At 44.9% G+C, this 23,561-nt stretch overlaps 2 protein-coding genes across 2 annotated transcripts in view; one reads left to right on the top strand and one right to left on the bottom strand.

Annotated features, from left to right (window-relative positions):
• Nucleotides 1-23,561, top strand: part of T265_12889 (hypothetical protein) — a gene marked incomplete at both ends in the record, with an annotated part of 75,647 nt that overhangs the window by 40,292 nt on the left and 11,794 nt on the right. The window contains 8 exons of the mRNA XM_009166064.1: nucleotides 1,682-1,772; nucleotides 2,000-2,239; nucleotides 4,147-4,355; nucleotides 6,458-6,751; nucleotides 6,852-7,129; nucleotides 7,237-7,496; nucleotides 9,216-9,448; nucleotides 9,757-9,818. Coding sequence (XP_009164328.1) covers nucleotides 1,682-1,772; nucleotides 2,000-2,239; nucleotides 4,147-4,355; nucleotides 6,458-6,751; nucleotides 6,852-7,129; nucleotides 7,237-7,496; nucleotides 9,216-9,448; nucleotides 9,757-9,818 — 1,667 coding nt within the window. The remainder of the gene's footprint in view (nucleotides 1-1,681; nucleotides 1,773-1,999; nucleotides 2,240-4,146; nucleotides 4,356-6,457; nucleotides 6,752-6,851; nucleotides 7,130-7,236; nucleotides 7,497-9,215; nucleotides 9,449-9,756; nucleotides 9,819-23,561) is intronic.
• Nucleotides 8,827-12,955, bottom strand: T265_01900 (hypothetical protein; the record flags this gene model as incomplete). Its single annotated transcript, XM_009166026.1, has 2 exons — nucleotides 8,827-9,248; nucleotides 12,910-12,955. 2 exons carry the CDS (start codon nucleotides 12,953-12,955, stop codon nucleotides 8,827-8,829), a joined length of 468 nt encoding a protein of 155 aa, XP_009164290.1.

Below are 23,561 nucleotides of genomic sequence, written 5' to 3'. Positions count from 1 at the left end.
TTGTTCATCTGCATATTGAACTGCCGGGGATTGACAGTCGGGAAAAAATGACGAACAAAAACTGACTTATTCGCAACCTCATTTGCTTTTAACGGGGATTCAGCCGAATATCTTGTTTGTGACTGTGCAGAACGCCTCGTGTTGCACCTGGTACGATACTCGAGATATCGCGATATGTTTTCTTCACGGAACGTATAACTCAGGTTTTTGCTGAAAACCTCTTGAGAGTCCACAACAGCCCATAGTTTGGGCACAGTCCCCGGTTTTCCCTCGGTCATTTTTACTTGAACACCAACTTATACGCAATGCACGGACTACATTCGTTTATAAACTGAGTTGGTTTTTACGGAAGACTCGAAAGAATCTAACTGAGTATCTCGTTCGTGTGCACGTTTGTCATTGAGTCCAACCGACTTACCGTTTCCTCCCGGTCTGTCATTTCTGCAGAGCTATTTTGGTCATTTGGGGCCTTCATTTGACTTACACGACTCCGCGCCATTGTTTAGATGAAAGCATGCGTAGTTTGAGGTGTACGACTTTGTACAACTTTTTGCATTTGCTACTACAATTTATTGATGAGACTTTACAGGGCTTCACGATTCTCTGCGGGTCATTCGAATACGTCCACTATTCAGTTATCCTTAAATTCAAACCCTTACAAAAGCATTACTTGACCTCAGCCGCTCCCTTCCTTTTCAAATGGTTTGCTGCCCACCTCAACTATCCAATCTCTTCAGTCGGCAAGTTCACATTTCCAGTTTGCACGTTAACTTTACGAACTACTTGTATGTGATTACGTCGAAAGTGGCGCTCCGTCAATGGAAGTGTTCGAAAGTTATTCCGATATGTGCAGATTTCCCCTAGATTTTTGTTGTTTGTGAGCATACGCAAGATAAGCGCACAAGGTCACCTCGGACAAATCTCCACGTAGTAGTTGCTGCATGATTATGGCCGCTTGGATTGTGCGTCTACCGAGGAATTGGCGCGCTAGAGGTCCTGTGTAAGATCCGAACAGATTCGTTTAGTTTGATTGCCGCACGGGACCACTGTGTTATGGCTGACACCGGGCCAAGTGACAATGGTGCGTCATTTATCTGGGATCAAAATTAACGTGACCAATCAGCAGAAAGCAAGACATTCTTGAAGTCATTGTTTTTCAACTCCTTTATACATTGTGTAACTAGTCCCGTGATATGCACATGTTTCCACAGAGGAGACGGTAGGAAATACACGAGATTGATTTACCCGCGTCGTGTTCAGCTATCGAAAACGCCCATACCCATTGTTCTGAAGAAGTTTTCACAAAATCTGAGCGTTTGGTATGACTCGCGTGAGAAAGGTGGTATGACTATCAGTAGCTCAGGCTGATTCATAACCCGTCTTTTTCTGAGCCTTTTTTCAATTTACTTGCTTTCTACACTCCATATTCGTCTATTTGAATTTCAATTTGCTCCACTGAGGTTTTATATACCACAGTTATTTCGGACAGACGGTGGCCACTTCGAGGAACACAAAAAGAAACGACGTTTATGAACCGTCTGTAGGCTGTAAGCGCATACGAATGGCGAAATTTACCTCTACGCATGAGCAGATGAACCGGATTCGCAGTTTTCGGTCGTTTCCATTCGAATAACTTAACTCACCGGCATATAAATCCTAATACATTTGCTTGTTATTTCAGAGTTGCTGGATTCAACCAACTACTGCGTTTCTTGATCAGCATGAAAAATGGTAACGTTCACGGAATTCGCATAGTTCTTGGCCGCGCACAGGTGAGCGGAATTATCAGGTCACCTTTTTACTCCTTGGTTCACAGCTAGGTTAATTCGCAGAACATCGATTATCCGTCCTTTCAGTCCGTGTTTTGTGATTTATTGGGTAAACATACAAGACAGAAAGAACTATTTTGTCTCGAGGTTTATTTTCGGTTTCCCACAAGAAAACATTTCCCAAGCTTTGCAACCTATAGCCTGTCGTCCTAATTACTCACTGTCTGTAGAAATTTGTCTCCAGCGGTTGTGTGGAGCATTTGGATTTTCTGCCTTTGTGGACTGCTTCGGGGGACTATTTTCAACGTCTGCGTGAAGTTGATAGTGGACGTTCATTTCGTAGCCTGGACGACCTTCCCAAAGAAGTCAGTGCAACCTGTTCGAGCCAGTTGAAGGGGCGAAACTCAGGCTCGGCCTACGTCATGTCCGATGCGGAAGTTGTGCGTGTAATGCATGCAATGGATCACACGGTACGCAGTTTGCACTTGATCGGTCAATTTTGTACACCTATTTCTCCATCCTTGTGTACAACTCTGGTCGAGTAAATTAACCAGCTGTTCCAATTTTTGAACAAAATAAATCAGCTGTCGGTAGTAGTCTGCACATTGTTGGATGTGTACTGATGAGACCAGTGATGCTGAAGCTCCGCAATCCGGTATACTACAGGTGTAAGGAGGGGATTGCCTTTCGCCGCGAGGTCGCCTGTCAGAAAACACTAACTAAACAGATACAAACTATTGGACAGGTAAATAAACATCTCATATGCACCTTATTTTAAAAAAATGAACGTCTTCACGCGTCTTGTTCAACTTTCGCGGATGTTCATTGACGCCATTGTAAACGAACGCTGCAAAGCAGTTCCACAGGTTTCGTAATGAACCCCATGAGGTGCATCTTCCATTAAACGTGAGGCGAAGTTACGAGAAAATCACGTACTACTCGCATGTCTCATAAATTTAGAAAGCCAGCATTTTACACTCAAAAAAGGAATTCGTGAAATTCTCACAGATATTCAACCCAAAGAAGCGCTGCGATACTTCCAAGTTGCGTAAGCATAGACGGCAGCAATAGAAAAACCGAGGTTCGGTTCGCATCACGTACGTTACTATCAGTAGTTTCGTGCCTTAATCGCCAAGCCTTCTCAATTCGTCAAACTCATCCAATTAATATTTTGCAATAATCCCCTCCAGACGAACAGAGGTCTCGGAACCTGAAACATCATTCTCCTAGAGTTAGGGCTTCGCTTCTTGAGACAAGAAAATTGATCAACATTTTCAAATCATGCGAAAATAATTTCAGGGGAGAACTCACGTCAACTGTTTTTTTTTTTTAAAATAAATATGGTGTTCAGTCTTCCTAGGGCAGTTGGCAGCGTTTAGATCATTTGCCAAATCGAAAAGTCCGCGTTGTTAATTAATTCTCTTACCAAGCGGTTTCCTGCCCGTGTTCTACGTTCGCCCAGTTGATCGAATGAATCATTCTTCCCTACTACAATGACCTCGGAACATCCCGTCAACTTGAGTTGACAAACAACTGGTATATGACCTCACAACTGACAAGAAACTCTGTAGCTGTGTGGATTTTTGCATCTTCAAAATTAGCTATCTTCTTTTGGCAACGTCACGCATGACGCGATACTTGTCCGTCATTTCTATGTGCGTCTTGGCTTTTCACTTGTACCTAATTGATTATAATGGGCCACAAGTTGAAAATGCTGATGACTCTTGAAGCCCCTTCTTTTCATTATGTGATATTACTCCCTCGAGTGTGCACCGAGTAGAATGTGTTCAGTTGGTCGCACCCACGGCTGAGCACAAATGGCATGTGACATCATCTGCTATCCCCGTGGCTCTGTCGACGTAGTTCTCTGGGACAGGCAAATCCTAAATTGGGCGCCAGCCCACTCTGTGTGTGTGCGTGTGTGGTTAGATTCTCGATAAATCACGTGCAAGGACTTCCCAACTGTTAGATTCTGGTTCAAGGGCTGTGTGTGTTGTCTTTTTTGCAATACCTGTGGAATCAACATTATGCGAAAGGTTCGGCAACTAGTCTCAGTGCTTACTTCTGGAAGGCATTCGCTCACGTTTCTAGGCTCAAAACTTCGTATATCGCCGCTCCAATGAGAGGTTGGCTTTCAGGGGAACTGTCCTGAAACGAACTTATTGCTGCCCATGCACTCAATACTCTTTGGGGTTCTTATATTTTCTATAGCTTTGTATTTTCAGAAGAAAGTTGCTTAGCTCTTGTGTTTTGCAACTGACCAAGCGCATTTGGGCGTGGATTTTCTGTTTACCTATTCATCTGGCTAAGATTCTGCCAATTGTCGACTAATTCCCATACCGTTCCATCGATTTTCAATGCATACACTGTCTTTCAGCGTTTTCACGACCATTCTGAGGAAGCCTTGGTTGAACGTGTCTGTCATCCAGGAGACGAACCTTATGCACTGGCTGAACGCGTTGCTGCGCTACAGGAATTACTGGAACGTCATGATTTGGATTATATCATAGTTACTCCAGAGAAACGATTCTCCATCCGTGATTGCCTCTCAGATTTGTCCCGTCTGGCAGGCATCCAGCAGGCTTGGTCAGTTTTGCCTGTTGTCATACGTAAAGTTTTGCTTATGCTCTCGACAACCACTATGATACGTGTTTTTGAATCATTCGTATGGCATTAAAGCACTGGAGAGTTTGCCCACAACTTCTATTCCAGTGTCAATTTGTTCGTCGATGAACGGGAAACATCCAAATCATTGGTCTGTACCATCTTTTCGTTGCACGACTACCGTACACTTCGAAGAAAGCGTTACCTTAGCCATAGTAGCTTAGATCAGGATCCTCATCTGATACCTTAATAGCCGACCTACATCAAATTCAATAAATGGGTGCCGATACAGATGTTGATGCGATTGAGTTCTTTGCATCTTGAGGTTTTTTAAGAGCCTGGCTCACGGTTTTATTTAGCGACTTTATGTAATTTTCATCCGATATTAACCTGTGTCTTCACGGTGAACAGTACTTGAGTACATGCTATACTCTCATGTTTTTCCACTGCGGAAGGGCTGAATTCTTTTAATGCCATGACACAACGGCTCATTCCTGGCAGCATCGAGAGTTGAACACATCACCCTAGAATGATTTGTGTGGTGTGCCACACGTCGAACAATGACCGGATTCCCCTCCTGGTTGTTTCGGTAAACGACCAACGTATCACGAATTCCGGATAAATTACAACATAGGCTTGATGAGTGAAACATGATAGTGTTTCCAGACCTGACGACGGACGAACTGTGATGTCCCGATGTTGTATCTTGCGTTGGCCGTCTGTGGGTTACGCCTGCGCTGAGCCTGTCAGACTACGCGGTAGGGAGAAGACAGAGAACTCGGGACACGGTTGTATTGCCAGGACAAAAACATACAGAGGGTCTGCGTAAATATATAGGATGACTAATTGGCCAAATGTGGTCGTTCACTTGTTCGTTCCGTACAGCTAATGGTGGTGTTCCGGTCGTGAACATCCTCAGGCCCACTACGCTGGTCGTGTGTTGCTAAGCCGTGTTTCGTGGGCGCCGCCAACTCACCTACTTTCCGGACGTGTCGAACCGATGGTTACCTTGGGGATGGGTCACTCTCTGCACATGTGTTTTTTCTTCTGTCTGGGCGCGCCCTGACACCCGATCCACCTGTTTTCGTGATTCCCACTATCTTGCCCGACTTGCAAGGGTATTGTTTGAGTGAACATCTGAGCATTTGGCTCCCCTTTCCTTCTAGTTCCCTTTCAAGCCAACTTTGACAACCCTGTCAACCCCATTTAGCGCTGCTTTTTCTTTATGATAGTCGCTGTGAAAACAATGAAAAATTTCCATCTATAGCCCATACCTTCCACTCCCCCTGACTGGGGCCCGTTTGGTTTTCCTTGCACGTAGCACACAACCAAGCCACGTGACAAATGTGCTGTCAATTTCTGGCTAGATTGTCAGGATTTGTGTTGGGTACATACATATTTCTGCGTACTACTGAAATATGCTTGTTTTGAGTGCTCTGCAGGGATCTGCTGGGGCACCTCTCCAGAGAAATATAGATAGCAGTCTGTGTGGTCATCTTGCTTTATTTGTTCTCATTTTGCACCACTTCCCAACCCTTGCATTGTTTTTACATCTTTCAATTGTCACTGTTAATTCAGCCGCCAATTTCTGTGACTCTGTCTTCGCTCGCGTACAATGCGTTTTCGGTGAAACTAGTTAGTGGTGGGCGAATAGTCATGAATAATTCTACATAATGTTGCAGTCGATGACTCAGAGGAGTAGCATTCGAAAGGAAGAACACGGTCGCTGTGTTATTGTTTGCAATGCATGCTCATCCTCGAGTAATAGTGAGGGGATTCTAGATTTGGATTAGCCTAAGCAGAATTTAAACGCTGTTTGTGTGTCGACACGACAGTCCAGGGCTGTAATCAAGCCTTTGAAGTATTCTATTTGTACCGAATTTACCTACAGTTCACTGAGGTTACGACTTCCCGAGGAGTAGAGTGACTAATCTGGGGACAAAATCATAAAAAAGGTGACGAATCCAAAGACAGGGAACTCTGAAAGAACTGGCGAAGGTTTCTTAGCGTTGATTCCGCGAGATTTCTCTGTCGACTTTCTTGTTCCGTCCGTGACACGCTGCTATTGAACTTGGTTACTTTAGGTGTGTGGTTCGCCTGTGTGCGTCGTTGCTCGCTCAGTTTGTCAATAGCCTGGCACCTTCTTTGTCCATCATCCTGGTTTGTGGCAAACAGATCACGGTCGGTGTGGCACAGGGTCCCGAAGTGGTGGTAAACAAACCACTCAATCCAAATGAGCTTTACAAATTGCTACGCGAAACTGTTTATCCCGTGGATCGCGTTCAGTTCTCGTTGCAACAGGAATTAATCTTATGGGTCAGCAGCTTGCTCACATCTGACATGGATTTGTTCAACGGGATCAAATTTATTCGACTAGGGTAAGTTGGCAATCATGGTCTGAATTGCGTCAGCTGACGCTTGAACGGCTCATTCCCGTCAGTGTTTTGACTTATATTTTATTTAACCTTGTAAATTTAGATGGCTTCTGGAGGCAATGAAGCTACAATTAGAGAGAGAAACGCTCGACCGCTTCCAAGACACAAGTGGTGACACGACCCCAACCGCATCAATTTCGGATCCTGATCGTAGTTTGAATCTGAATCAACGTAGTCTAGGAGCTTGCCATTTGTATAGCCTGCCGCCGTGTATGGTGAAGGATTTACTGTTTCGAACTCTGCGTGCTGGCCAGTCCTGTCCACAGTCACCCAGCTTGACGGACTCTAGTATAACCACGGACAGTGCTATGGAACCTTCAGGTACTTGGTGACATTGTTATTGTTAGTTTACTGTTCACTGTTGCTATCCTTAACTTCTCTTTTCTACTTATCTTAGCTGCATGGCAAACACATCTCCTTTTATTTAGTGCTTTCTTTAGCGCTTGATTCACGTGCTAAACTTCGACGACATCGCCTACGACGAAGGCCTGAATTTAGCAGTCCAGGACCCAGAGACTCGACGCCCACCGAAGGACACCAAGGTGCTCCGAGAGTCTCAAATGCACTTTTCCAAAGACAACTGGATGGATGTCTTGGTCGCGTACCGCCAACGTTTTATGAAGCGGTTTATAACATCTTGGAACGGTCCCCACATGGGGTTCTCATATGCAACCAACTACTCTCACAGGTAGGTTCATAGATCAGCAGTCTTGAATTATCACTGGTGGACTCGGTAGCTTTAAGACAGATTACTATCGCTGAAATCATACTCCAGATAGACGTCTCAACCAGTTAAACGAATTTCAACACATAGCACATTTCCACCTCAGCTCCTTTTGGCTCATGTTATATATATATATGTATATATATATNCGCTGAAATCATACTCCAGATAGACGTCTCAACCAGTTAAACGAATTTCAACACATAGCACATATCCACCTCAGCGCCTTTTGGCTCATGTTATATATATATATATATATATATATATATATATATATATATATATACCGCGTCTTCGAATCAGAATGGAATGGTTAGAATGAACTGGTGACTCCAGAACGCTATGTATCTTTGAGAAGGGCCTTCAACCTCATGAGACGCTTTCTATTACTCCTTAGTTTGGTCAACGGGGGTTCTCGAATTTTCTTGGAATTTTACTGACAAGCTCAAGGTGGTTTCACAAATGTCCCCAAATGCCGAGTGTCAGGGCCCTACTGTATACTGCAGTTGATGGACGACTATCTCCTCTAGTTTCCTCAAGAGCACCCGTACGCGTCACGGAGAACTGACAACGCAGATTTCGATAGCTCACATTCCTGCCGTAATACAAGGGCTTTTTTTGAAAAACATGGCTTCACTTTTATGACCAGTAAATACTCAATGTATGTTTTATCTGTTTTCTACCTTAATGATTGAGGTGAATTTTACTAGCAGGTACGAAAAAACATGGTTTTATCGCGTAACCCTTGTAGCAGGACGATAACGTCAGCGCTCGTGAAGTGAATCTTGTTTCTCCCGATTTGGCCGATTCGACCTTATGGTCGGATAGATCAGTCTTGCGAGCTTTCTACTGCATTTGAATACCTTCGTTGTTTGCATAGATGATAAGAGCTTTAGGTGTTGAGAATCGCCTACTGGTGACGGCCCATTAGTCCCGAGCCTGTTCCATTTTTGTTGAAGCCCGTGGAGAATGACACGGTAACATCAGTGGTTCACGTGTGTTGACGTCTCTTATGGTTAAAGTCTCATACCCGAGGTGCCGGTAGCTTCTATCGCCATCCAATCTACTTCGGGGAATATTACTTTCACCGCACGAAGTTTCTTAGGATTATGTTGCTCGTGCTTTTGTGCAGGTGTTATCTCAACTCTTTGTTCAGCCAGGCACAGCCCGCAGAGTTTAGTTTTCCAATAGTCCGGATATTTTTTTGCCCCATTCAGTTGCGCGGCAATGGGTGTGCATAATCGTTATCTTGACCGTGGGATCTGACAGGCTGCATATTCTGCTAAACCCTCCATCATTTCCCGTTTGCGTAAGTAGTGATTGGTGCCAGATTATCGCTTCCGGTGTCTTTGTCAACGTACCCGATACTTGTTTGGTTCGATTTGTTCCGGGTTAACTTTGCACATATCCTATCCATAGTTTTCCATCGCTCAGCTGTAACGCCCTTCCGGCGCCTAGCTGCCATACTACCCGAAGGAAGCACGAGGACTGGGATACTGCTAGGTTGCCCAAGTCTAGACAGGGGAAGTCGAGAGGCAGAGATCGGGTTCGAATCACGGACCTTCCGGTCAGTAAATTCGCGCTCTAACCACTTGAGCCATCTCGCCCCCCATAGTTTTCCATGTCCTACGGCATATTTCCAATAGCGACCGGTACTACCCGCTGTGTGTTTTTGCTCACCAGAAACCGACTCTGACAGACATGACTGCGTATGACCTGAATTTCATCGATGAAGTTGAGTGGCTTCTCCGACCAATCGGCGACCCAGCTTACCGATCTCTCTTTGTGGAAACGGTCATGGTGATTGCTGTGATTCTGAAACGAAACAGCGAGCTGTCGTTCAAAGATACAGTGGATATCAAGGTTTTCATTCAAGATGCAATGATTGCGTTCTCTGCGGATCACCATGGCCCAGAGTGAGTCTGGTAACGTTGTTGTTTTGAACAATGTTTCACGTTCAAGTGGACTCTGAGCATATAGCGTTTCTGACGTACGCATTCATTTTGTTCGCTAAGCAATATGGAATTCCTCAGGTTGATTAGAATTACATGAAAACTTGGATAAAACTGAAAGGATTTCGGTTTTTCACCATTGAGACTGACGTTCCTACTATTGCAAGCGCTCTATATCAAACCCAATTGCCAACCTCCTTAATTTTCTCGCATTTCCTAACCCATCGCCCTTGTTTTCCGACAGAAAAGTACCTGTAGGTTTGTTGAATCAGGTTTCCAAGCTTGAACCCAACATTTCTTGTCATATTTATAGAGAACAGAAAGTACTGGAAAGGTAGGTTTCAACGTGCGTGAGTGCCTCTTGCCTTTGTCCCCATATCTTGTGGTGCCTGTCGATCAACACCGGTGCATTTGCGTGTAATCCACGTGGCAACAGAACGCTATGCGTTTCTCTTTTGACAGCCTTAAGACCATCCGGGAAACGACAACTATTCCCGTACGCTAAGACCGATAAAACCACGCCCACTCTGCTCGGTTTGCAGTGAGGTCGCGCTTGGTTATGTTGTTTTTCTCCCAGCCTACTCAGCGTCTCATTTGAGCTGGTTCGCATATTAGCAGTGTTTTATTCGCGTGCGACTGAATCCTGGTTTTCCTGTGGAGATACTTCTCTGTTCACATCGACGTGACTCGTGTTGATCCTTAGGTTTTCAACCCATCCACGCTTGGATTACAGTAAGGGGAGATAATACTGCTATACTGGGTGGAGTGCGAATAGTCACCCTCTCTTCATAAATATTCCAGCTTTTTTTCGGAATTTGGAACAGCCACCATCATCATTATCATCATTCATATTAATCATGGTGCGTAACGACCAGTGGTATCTGAAATACCACTCAGGTCAACTGTAATCACCGGTAGACAACACTACGGTTAGAAAGTGTAAATTCACTTATTTGCGAGCTTGTGTTTGATCGTCTGATAATAAAATAATAAAGCTGCTCCGTTGTGCAAAGTTTTTCTTTAGAAACTCCTTACCTTGGCCACCTTAACATGTCCGGACGTAGTTGGTCAACTATTCAAAACTTATGTATTCTGGAATAATGGACGCAGTTTTTCGAACGCGCTGGGAATATTGACAGTTAGAGAAGCAAGAAGTCCTTTGTGCGTTTGGAGTTTACCGCAACCGGTAGTTTATTACCCAGTAGCTACCTGTTCTTTTTCTCTGCCGCAAAATGTTTCCCAATTCTTCGCAAAGCTTTTATCATGACTAAGCGAACTTTTCGAAACCCATACCAGGTGGAACTTCTCCAAATTAGTAGATTCACGATGCTCTCGTTCATCATGGAGGCACTACAAAGTGACATTTTGTCGTGGATGTTGGCTGCTTCGAGCCAGGATGCTTCCTTCATCCTATTGATAGTTTTTTTTAGAAGATAAGACTTAAACCCAGGGTTTCATTGTTCTTCGGTGGGAGATTGTACGTATTAATGATCATCCGTGCCTCAATCGTGTGCTTCGTTAGACTTTCTTTAGTCGTTTCTCAGCGGTTCGGTCTGTAGCCCTCGTGGACACTGGTACTCGATTGCCAACACTTACCACGGCACCCCACTGATTTAATCGGACTGTCGCTAAAAGACTGAAACAGTGTACGGTAAAATCATGTTCCGTTGGTGCTACCCTGTTTATGGGAGCCATAGCCTTCCTTTTTACCCCTTTTCTTCATCTTCTAATTCTTATTAGCGTGGTAGATATCGGGAATAACAACTGTGGTGAACGCGAAACACCTTTCAGGCTATGTCATGGTGATCACTTAAGTCATGTAAGTGCAGAAACCCCAGTCGCCAGTAAGCCCATTTCCAATGGAATCCCTATGGTCATCGATTTTAAATGGTCCACATCTGAACTGATATGAAGGCTCGAATATGATATTTCCACATGCCACAAGGCATGGCGGACTTACAATTTGATCGTATGCTTATGGAGCTAGCCTTTCTGCTTCTTATATATAGGTTTGGCAGTGCACAGTTAGTAATCTCCATGGTGCAATTGGTTGGTTACGCGAAGAGCAAACTAGGTTAGTAACAGAGGTCCTATGCAGCTTGGCAATAAAATCAAAAACCGTGATTATCTCTTGGTAGAATTTTGTATGGAAAATGGGGTAAAATCAACTTGAACGGTTTTGTTCACTCCGTAACTCGCGGGGTTTGTGACGTGTGACTTTCACCCAGTAATAAAATTTCACACTTCAACTACTGTGCTGCGTCTTTCTTTGATCCTGTTGATCTCACTATTGGTTGCACTTGGCTCTGGCGCACTCTCCTTCACATTTTCACTTTCGTTATGGCCTCTTGCCCACCTGTTTTCGAAAACCCGCTTGCTTGCCTATTTGTTGCAAGCAATCTTATTCCACTTGCAATTCAAAGTACCACGCGTCGGATGTTTCCAACCGTACCCACTTCATTTCTTGGACATAATACGGAGGAGCTTGACTGCTCTAATACGGAAGGTGCCATTCCTCTAGACGTTTCCGCTTTTTCTCTCTCTTTCTCTCTCACCGTCCTTCACCTCTGATCAGCGTTAGGTACATGGTTTCAACTTAATTTCCACAAACAGAAACTGCGAAATTTCATCCTTCTGTGACCTTAATCAGTCCAGTCCCAGTAGTGTGGCAAATGAGATCCCAGTTTTCATACTCTTTATTTCAATTTCCATCTATCAGATCTCCGCTGCTGCCATTTAAGTCTGCCTAAATAGATTTCACATCTATCTTGCTTCTTACACCATATACAGCCAGCCCATCTGATTCTGATTCTTTTGTTTCATATTTCTTCTGTGAACCCCAAAACAAGACTCCGAATGAAAGGTTGTTTGTATTACTCAGCAATGATTCATTGTATGGTCATTCGAATCCAAATCAAAAAGGCAAACAGTTTGGAACTGGAACAACCCTGATTCATTTGCCGCGCACTGCTCGGAACACCCATTTTTGCCTTATGGTTTCCACTAAAAATCCTCAGTTATTTCACTATCGTCTGAAGAAAGAAGTTGATTTCAGTAATGAGTGATCACATGGCTATTTTAATGACCGGCCAACTCCTTGTACGCATCAATCCGCTGTCGGTGGGTTAATACTTGGACGTCAACCAATGCAGCCTTATTCCAACGTTGCACCCTAGAACAACGTTATCCATCCGACATTATCGATCTATTAGTCACCAGCATGTTTCAGGCGGGCCCCTGCATGTATCTGCCAGCTAACATTGCATGCTGCATCTTGAAATACTCACACCATCCTTACTTACAAGACTGGGAAAACCCATAAGTTTGGACTATCCTGCAAAGAGGGATTTTTAACAGACTCAGCGGTAGAGCAAGCCAGGGCAAGTTAACCCACTTATGTGTGCATCATTCTGCCTAAAACTTACTGTTACCAGCCTCTTGAGCTAGGGCCGACAAACACATGACCTTCATTTTACTACCAAATTGTCTATGGGTGTGGTCGTTTTGTGGCTGCGAAGAGTACACAAACCTGCGTCATATCTCAATGCACAGCGACCAACAAACGCCACCGTGATTGTTAACTAGACAAGTGGTGTACGTTGAGCTTTCAGTCTACATATCGAATGTCTGTTAACGATTTTACTATGTCTTGTAGAGAGAGAGGGGGACAAAGGCGCACCCCTGTAGATTCGAATTTCGTGGACGGCGATGCTCGTGTGCCTTTTGAGTATCTGTGTGATATTAAACGTTTTGTGATTAAGAGTCTGGTACACCAGCCCAAGGTCCGCATTCTCATTTTCGCGAACGCTTACGTATTGTTCGGACAAGCGCTTGATGAACTGCAGCGCCTAACGACTGCAACTGTGCACTTTGGCCTGAGCATCAGCGCGAGGAATGCTTTCGTTTTATACCGACCTGTGTTAGCTGGATACTCCAAATGTCTTCCACGCGTCAAGATTTGAGCAGCGTATATGAACTTATGCTCTCTCTCAAGCGCACTGAGTTAACGGTCAATAGTGTTCCACGGGTGGTATAGCTTATAGTAAACTCGAGAACCTGGCGCAGATGAACCAGAGTCTGTGACTAGAAACCAGCCGCACCAAAACGCCGAAGATATACTCGCATAACCTTGGATGCTTGAGCAACGCGGGAGCCGGATACCGGGTGGTCACTGGGCCGAACCGGTGCCGGGTAGTGAGGTTCTCCAACGGAGACAAATTCCTGCTAAATCGAAAGGAAAATGGTTCCCAACTGTAATCAACCAAAAAGGAATCTGGAAAACCAAAGCTTCCATATCTGAATACTTTGGTTGGAAATCTAAAAAGTTGTCGATTTGAATCCCGCGAAGTTGGAGGACAGGAAGAGAAACCATACAAACTTGGATTCGTCAGTTAACCGATCGCCAAATTCGAGCAAGAGGGTTGAAGCGTGCCAGTTGCGAACATATCTTTAGGAAAGACTCTTGACGCGGTGATCAAACAAACTGCATCTGTGGTAACTGTGGTCGTGTTTGGGCTAGTCACAGTGGGATAGTCGGCGTATAAAGTAAGTTCATCAGCCCTCGATGGGGTTATCAGATAGCTAAGTTTTCGACGATGCTGGAAATGACTTTCCATGACCCTCGCCGCATAGATGGAAACTTGAAAATTCCTTAGCCCACTGAGCGGTTCGGTGTACTAAATCCGCGTTGTGATATACTGTTATCATCACCAGGTGAAAGGAATCAAGTCAAATCATGGCCAGTGAAAGAGCACCACGATTGTGGCTTATCAGTAATTTAGCCCCCAGTCTCCGTATCGCATACCATTGGGTTCAACTGTTCAGCTGTTTTCATCCATTTCATTAAAGCTCCGTCTTAATGACCTGGATATTCCGTACCGTTGAACCTACGACAGGGCCAGAAGTGACCTTCTGTGGCCATCGCTGTATAGACCCTATGCTTTTTCCTATGGTACATTTCATGTGTAGTGAAGGCCACGAGACAGCATACTGGCTGTTCACTTTATGTCCACCGCTCTAACCAAGGAGGATCGCCCCTTGTAGAGGCCCTGCTTTGGATCCCAAGTTGAACGTTGTTTTTTGTTGTTGTCATCTTAGATCCTTTTTTCATATACTTTGTACTGTTGTACCATATATACAATACTACATCGTTTTCAGGTGTTATTTAGTGCGTCCTCATGTGTTTTGCTTACTTTCGCTTCGTGTATCCGTGTGCAAAAGACTCGCACTGACACTGAAGACTGGAAGGACTGCCTACCAACCACATCAAAAACCGTTCATCCCACTTTCTATATTCATGTTCCTGCTTTAAGTGTACAACTCAGAGGTCGAACCCATTCCACATTTGTCTGCCACAAATGCAGTCATGGGGTGTGCGTATTGAACAACTCATATTTTCATTAGGATAACAGAAACGAAGAAGGTCCCAATATCGCTCTCTCAGAAAAGGACATGACAGCGTGCCATGGAAAACACATCTACTTATAACACAAACGGGGTTTCATTGACTGGGAGTAGACATCAAGGGGCCGAGATGACTCAGTGGCTAGAGCGTGAATTTACTGACTAGAAGATTCGTGGTTAAACGCGCCTCTGCCTCTTGACTTCCCTGTCTAGGCTTGTGCATCCTGACAGTATCCCATCCCTCGTGCTTCTTTCGGGTGGCATGGCAGCTAGGCACCGGAAGGGTGTTACAGCTGAATGATTCTTTCAGTAGACATCAGTTGGCTGATGGCATCTGTCTTACAGTACTTACAGTACCTTTTAGTAGCGTATTAGAACGAATAAAGCCGCGACAACCAACGGAACTTATCACCTGTTTCGTTAATCGACAGTGGATCGTTATTTTCATCGTTCGTTAGTTATGGCTTAGAAAACGCTGATGTAAGTGAGTGGAACTGTCTCACCTGTTTCCCGACCCAGAAATAAAGTGGATGCGAGAAAAGGATGTAGGTCAGCTGACCTGCTAGTTCTCACTTGATAATCGGTGTTTCATTCCGTGCTTGCGGAAGATATGTTTGCTCCCCATGTGTGAGCGATTCCTCTAGAAGTTCCAGGACTTTTGTGGTGGCTTTAGTAGCTAATGGCAGTTTTCACTCTAATTGGATGTGATTTGCTCGTCTGAAAGTCGTTTGACTCCCACGTGGGCATGAACTGCTTCACATGCCTTTGGATCATGCATTTCTATAGAGATATAGAGGTAGATGTATGGAAGCTTTCCCTTCTGGGTTAAAATACACCTGTAACATCAGGGAAGGTTATCCAGCCCCGTAGCACCTGACATATTTTCCAATAGCGCTTTCCAGCATATTTTTCCAGTGGTTTCTTTCCTAGTCCAATAAAAACTACAGAAGGGTTTATATTTGGTAGTTTGCCGGACTCGAATAATATGATCCCATTACTTGAAGCCACAGGTCTATAGCACTTTTATACGTGAAGTGAACAGAACGCCAATTATGTGACTCTCAACCCCTGCTTGATGTTTGGGGAGGTTACAGCCCCTATGAAATAGACACGGAAAGTAACGCTCTAACCGGTAGACGGCAATTCGACATGCATATCAAATGCCCCAGCTACTCTAACTTGCATTGTGGGATGTATTCTTTGAGTAAAGTACCATCCGCTTGAGCAGAAACCCAATGACCTCATCGCGAATTTCCTATTTCCAGCCGATTTCAGTTATGGTCCACAGACATCAGTGGCTAAAGATCTGAGGATTTCTGAGATCCTTCATCCGAAGTGGCTAAGACTCGTAGCCGTACAACACAGACCGAACTATAGCCTGATGCACGCGTCCTTACCGGAACGTTGGCCATAGTTGAACTCCTGTGTCTCCCGCAGTTCTCATGGTACCTAGCGACCTACTTATATTGCCTGTAGTCATTGACTTACAGCAAGGTATTCCGGGGCGAGATGGCTCGGCGGTTAGAGTGCGAATTCACTGACCGGAAAGTCCGTGGTTCGAACCCGACCTCTGCCTCTCGACTTCCCCCGTCTAGGCTTGGGCAACCCGGCAGTATCCCAGTCCTCGTTCTTCCTTCTGGTGGCATGGCAGTTAGGCACCGGCAGGATGCTGCGGCTAAACGAAAGCATACAAGGTCAAATTTCATGTATGCTGAACTGAACACGTGCCCACTCCAAATAGAACGACGTATCCTAGCGTGCACAGTGTTCACCTGATATTGCAATGCAGACAGTTGCTAATGTGTCATAAACACATCAGTTGTACTACTGAGTGGATGGATTTCGGTATCTCATGTTGTGCAAATGGGTGTTGTTCTGTTCGCAAAGCTGAGGAATTCGGCTGCACACACACGGACATACTGCCAGACAACGACTCGGTGTCGATTGATGTCGAATCCCTTGCAACCAAATTGCCTGGCTTATCGAGCAGAACAACGGCTACATCTTAGAGTCCTAAAGCGCACGAAGCCATGTTCACCAAACCAGTGCAGTGTAAAACGAACTGCACCCATATATATTATCGAAAGTGATAGAAGTTCTAACCTTTCGTGCACGTGTTTGAACTGACGCCCAATTTAGTCACCGGTGTTCGAGTAAACCAGTCTAAAAGTATCTGAAAACATCAGAATTGACGATATACCGATGAGTGAACGGGAAGGACACGGTGAGAAGCGTGAACTTGAGATCCAGGCTCATTTCAGCACAGAAACAAGCCAGAACTCCTAGTATCCGTGCCCAGGCAAAGCAGAAACAAGCCAGAACTCCTAGTATCCGTGTCCAGGCAAAGTCTCAAGATCGTCGATCCTAATGTTCAACCCTGGTGACACAGTTGTTCCTATTTTGCTTCCCTTATGCTGCCACGCTATCACTACGCGGAAAAGTGCAGCTGGCTGGATTGACGAGATATGTCACGGCAACCTGGATTGGAATGGTCGAAGCGCGTGGTGAACTCTTTTTGATGTACCACTTTACATGGTTGCAACAGGCCTTCAGGACGAGATCAGGCTAAGTATGTCAGCTCGAATACCCGTACGGATTCTCGCCTACCCTCGAATGCATGCGAGTGAGTTATTGGCTGCGTGCATTTTTGGGGGGTGGGTACTGCGGGCAAGATGTTGCCTTAGTAGGAACCCCACCACTACAAACTAACTGAAAGCGTGACTATCTCAACAGCTCAGTCATCATACCGGATACCCTATTGCCTTTCTAAATCCCTCCATTTCCTATCTCGTAGGATCGGGTACCATTCAAAGTAAAACGGAGAATGGTAGTCAGTGAGGATAGAGAAAGTTTGTTGCTCTTCAAAATAGCGGTGGTCCACTCTTTCCGACAGTCGCTTTAATTTTGGAATCGTGCGCTCTGGAATGTTGAATCCGTTGTTCTCACATCATTCAACCATTTGGTTGCAGGCATGTGTTCTGCAGCGTGAAGTTTCATCACTCTTTTCGTTATCTGCGTCTTGCGCGTTCTTCATTTGTTTGCGCTCCCGTGTTTTACAGGCTCGTACAGCGAACAGCGCGCTTTGGTCGTCGGCTTTCTTGGCCCGAACCGGATATGGTTCCAACTCATGACATGGCAATGTATTCGGAATTCGCTTCCACTCCAGCAAATGTGCACATGGGTACCACCGCTTACTTGGCCAAAGCCGCCCTCGATCGTCTCCTGCAAGGGCACATCGATTTGACTGGCATCTCGAAAGATGCGTGCTGCGCTATGTGATCAAGATCCGACGGCGTTCATCTTTTGACGGCAACCATCCTCCGTGAATTCGATTGGACAAAAACACCTATTATCCCTTTTCACGTAGACTTCATCAATAACAACAAATCGGTGCCCCTCTCTAGTCAGCTGATTATTCTTTGCATAGGGCTTGACATGCTCAGCCGTAGTGTCTTTCTCAAAGCCTAACTATTCCTTATGTCTTCTTCAAATTCAGTCATTTGAGGTCTGCTGTACTGTTCACATTCTTGTCATATTTTTTTCAAGCGAAATGCTTCATTCGCTTTCCTACTGCTTTTTGCCATTTTTAAATGACGGGTCACGAGATGAAATGGTTCATTCCGTGTTGCGTTTATTGTAGTTGGCGCATCATACGTTTAGTTGCGTGTCTTTCCAACTTTAACTGACAAACATCTCAAAAAATATCGTTTTGCGACGCTGTGTGTAACTAGGCCGCCTGGTGTACTACCCGCCCAGCTGATGTTGCCAAAATTTACAGCGCTAGCATCTGCACGAGAACCTGTACCTTCAACGCCTACCCTATGAGGCTCATCTTAGGGACCGATTGACAAAGCAAAGTGGACCACACTGGATCCCATTTAGTGACTCCCAAAAGGCTAAACGGTTTCTTTGAAGATTTCCCTAGGCATCATTACTAGCATCTCTTCAGGGAGATATGGCGATTATCCTTGAGAGGGAACAGCCACAAAACCGACAGAAATCTCTCCCTCGTACGATGAGTCCCCTTTGAAGTAAAAAACATCTTTGTGAACCAAGCTTGTCTGAAAAATTCACCCCGAGGAGTGTTGTATTTCGTTATTCAGCCATACTCAAATGTTTGACTTTAGATGGTACTTGTCTACAGTTTGGTTTACTATGATTGTTAGTTGTGAATGTCATGGTTGTACGAGGGCTGGGATGCTGACAAGGCGCCCACCCCTAGACGAGAGGACGATTAGGGTCCTCAACCAAAGCCTTTGGCTCAAACGCCTAACCGCAAGACAGCGGTGTTTGGCGGGAAATGCAAATGCATTGCCATTTCTACGGAACAAGTCGCCATATGTTACAACCCCCAACCTGGAGGGCCGGGTGACTATGTTCTTCAGACCTCTAACCATTGACCAACCTGGTATGAGAGACTCTGTGAGTGTCACGGGGACACTCCCCAGTAAAGCTCAATGGATCGCTGAGGTGCGCAAACCACGGTAAGGTCCAGTCTCTTCGTGACAGTGACGGCAGTGAAGTATCGGTATTGAACACTGATGTCATGCTATCGATGATGATTACCAAGGTTAGTTAAGTGCGCATTTGTAGGTATTGAAGAGAGTAAACGGAAAATCGTAGTTAGATCGCTTAAGTTTTCTACAGATGCTTTTTTATTTCTTCGAATTTTTCACAGCACAGGTAACCTCCGCACTCAGTAGCTCCAAATTAGCTGAAATGTTTGGTGGCCAAAAAGGCAACTTGTTATTACAGACACATCCAAGTACGTTGCAGTGTCATCCAACGATGTGATTTTACTCCGTTTTTTTCTATTTCCCCCTGCCATTTTGGCTGTCGACGATTTCTCGAGATCATTTCCCATTTTTGAGGCTCCACAAGGGGCATTCATCGGTAGAATATCAAAACCAAGAAGTAACGCTACTTCATACGGAGAATTCTTTCTGCCTAGGCACAGTCGCACCATGAAGCGACTTCTCTGAACTACATTCAGTTGGAGGGCATCACAAACCAGGGTTTCACTTGAATTTGGCTTTAATTACACTTTCTTTTGTAAACGAGTCTCTGTGTTCACGTGGATTAGACTTTCTCAACTGTGTAAAGTTATGGGTGGGCGGTAAATTAGTTCACTTGCTGATTCAACTGTTTCCTGAAATTCCGACTACCAACCGAGTTTTTCATGGCAGCTCGCAGAGCTGTGTTTGCGCTCGATTTCCGTGTAAACGGTGTCGTTTGTGAGTCTTTTGTACGTGTGGAAAGTTGAGTGGTACTATTTTACCGGGTAGGTAAACATCCGTGACGTCAATGTCTCACCTCTATCGGACGGAGTGAAACAACGAGCTCTGGTGTCCCAAGATGAAAGTGAAGAATGGTCTATAATGAATCGCCGATATCTCACATTCAGTGACAATGGATGTGATTTTCTATTCAAATCATGGTCGGTTGTCTCCGACGGTTCATCGAACGATTTGCTGTTTGGAACTTTACGTAATTTTATGCGGATAACATGATTACTGCGTGCAACCTTCAAGGCCTTCATCCATGGAATTATTTCACACTTCGGGCGCTGCCACTTCCACAATGAGGGGAATCATATGTCGGGATGACCCCATGAATTCCAGTACCGAGGTTTTGTAAACAGCGCCCTTATAAAAGACCTATGTGATCGCTTTAGCTGTATTCGACATGTTTTGCAAAAGAGTTAGCCAGACTGATCGCAGACCCCTTAAAACCGGCTACACGTGAGCCACTCACATAAGTTCGATGACAAAACAATGAGTAGGTAGGATAAGAGTTCAGCTACGCAACGGGAGGTCACGTGTTTGAAACTTCCAGGAGTTTTCTGAAATGCGTGTCGACTGTTGATGATTCCCAACAGGGATGAAACAGTTACACACAGTGTTTCTCGTTTTTTTTAGTGTAGATTGGAATCCCCATTGAAAAATCCACAACTCTTGTCGTAGCTCATGGAAGAATAATTCACATAAGTTGAATTTGCTTCTGAAAACTCGCCACTCGAGGAACAAGTCATGTAATCGAAGGATGATGGGCTCTGTATCATTTCTATTTGCTAGGTATTCACACTGATGCTCACAGCCGAATGATTCAGTGTTCCATCTACGAGCCGCAAGGTGGCGGTTCTGAAAATCCCTAGAGTTCTAAACTTATCATCGTTTCGTTCCAAGACAGTATCCTCCCGTACTGCTTTAATCGAACAGCAGCAAGGCACGCAGGAGAGGCGGATTGCTTAGCGGAACAAATTAAAGTCAACAAGTGATTGCGTAATCGGATGACCAACCAACTTAAGCAATTAACTGATTAACGTAATTTATCAAATTAATCCGGTAACCAGGAATCCAAACATCAAGACCCAACGAGCAATTGGTAGGGAAAACAGTCATCCCACAAAATACAAGTAGTTCTGGAGGGTGATAAATATGTCCAACACTGAAGTGACATTTCAGAGGGAATGAAATTTCGCACTCAGCCCAGTCCATACCTAAACATCGCTTCTAGTTTGAAAGGGTTCGTTGCATAAGGTTAGCGTGACGATGTTCAATAAGACGTGTTAGAAACTAGTGAACGGTGGTGAGTTAAAGGCACCCTAAGGTGGGTATGAAGTGTGCTCAGATTTTAACCGTTTTACCTGTTGAGGCAATCGGCGAAATCACGTGATGAATTGAGCGCGTCAATGTAAGACTTCAACGAATGACTGGAACGGTATGGTTCAATGACTCAAGACACTCTGCACCCATAGAGTCTGGAAAATTTACACCTGTCAAGGCCACCCGCGCGTGAATATCGGAAGTAGCCAGTTGCCTCTACCGCTGGACACCACCCTTTTCAACACTGACTGCGTCTCAAAACGGGACCAGCTCTAGCCGGTTAGCCTCAACGGTGTGGGAACTGAGTTGTTCTGGCTCCCGTTGGACACCAACTTTGAGCTTAGTTGCAGCCCGGATTTCTTTTTAGGAAGGAGTAACAATCTGCGAACGGGCACAAGAGTTTATGCGCCCTGTCATCCTGTTGGTGTGGCATTTATCTATCTAGGCTTGAGAACGCGCGTGCTTCACATAGTGTGTGCAGTTTGGGGTTACAAATCCCCCAGTGAAAACAGAGTTTTTGTTTCACTAGAAACCGAAGTGAAGACCACAGTGGAATACGGAAAAAGATGTGAAGAAGTTAGGGCTGATTGAAAATAAACGGAGGATAAGATTCAAAGACCACTCAGTACACGATCGCAAAAGAATGTGATTGAACGACAGTTCAAGCAGTGGAACTACTGTGAAGTGGTATATTGTTTTTTTCCAATTTTCCAGTTCCAAATGAGCTTACCGAAAACCTGGTTCACGATATTTGTTGTCATCCATGGATGCTATAGCCAGAACGTTACAATCAAGTTTTTGATAATACATCTTTAAAAGAACCTCACATTCATTCGTAAACACGTTGGGGAGCGTCCAAAAGCGCATGTAAACTGCAAAGTACCAGTGTATTTATTGGAAAGAATTAACTGACCACACGAAATACAAAAGGTAAAGTGCAGTCATTGAGGAGTTCTGCTTACCCTATACAAAATCCACCCCCAGATAAAGACCAGCTGATATTCCACAAACCTGGTCCTTGAATTCAGAGACGGTCGTACAAACAAAACACCAAGTGGTGCGCATGATCGACCACAGCAACTAATGCACTGGGTGCAAAGTAGGTCGGAATAGTCTGAAGGTTTCGAGGTGAAGACATATCTGTATCCATGTGGTGAAAATTGTTCAGCATCTCAGGGTGAGTGGAATGGTACCAGGACACTTCACTCCTCGGAACATTGACTCCGAACACTTCAACTCACGGACGTTTCTGTCCATCTGCTGAGTGTACCTGGATACCAGGTACGTATGTGTGCGTTCCGGTCGCGCAGAGATTGCTGCGCCTCACCGTGGTGTGACGGTCTGTGTGCATATGCGATTCTTGAGCTATACTTGGGACTTCCGTGCGGAACTCTCATACTCTCTTATCCCAGAGTGGTCAATGATCAGAGGTCTGATCAACAGTCTCCCGGTCCTCCAGCATGAGGGTCGGAATGTGTGTGGCGACATATTCTTTACAAATTCACTTGCACTTCCCGCGGTCAGGCCTTTTACCCAGGGGCTTTGGGTGAGAACGCTAATCGTTCTCCTGTCCAGATATGGGTGCCCTGGCAGTATCCCAGCTCGCGTACAACAATGAATTTCACACATACAAAAAATCTCATAACATATCGACCGTCACATGGTGCTTTAAGTCGGTCACCGTACTTGCTACATACAACAGGGCGGGTAAGCGAAAAGGGACTGCTGGTGAAGTCCCCCTTCTTTTTTTAACATTTATTTTTAAAGAGCATGGTCACAAACACAAAGAGTGAATGCAAGCAATGAATGCGAAAGATTAACAGGAGAATATGGGAGAAAAGAGAGAAACGTCTCATTCGAAATGATGCCAAGGACAGTGCCAGTCAGATGAGGTGAATCCCCAAGTATGTAAAGATTTTGGTGTGGGAACACGCGTCTAAAGACCAACAACCAAAGAAAGGACAAACAATGGTGAATGCTCTTCAAGGCGCAGTGTGCGCTAGCACAGTCAAGACTCGCACATCAGGCACAAAGTGACCGTCATACTGGGTCTGGTGTGAGATTAAATG

This window comes from Opisthorchis viverrini (genome assembly GCF_000715545.1).
Source record: "Opisthorchis viverrini unplaced genomic scaffold opera_v5_21, whole genome shotgun sequence".
Taxonomy (NCBI): Eukaryota; Metazoa; Platyhelminthes; class Trematoda; order Opisthorchiida; family Opisthorchiidae; genus Opisthorchis; species Opisthorchis viverrini.
Note: the sequence above shows the minus strand (reverse complement) of the source record. Positions and strands in the feature narration are given on the sequence as shown.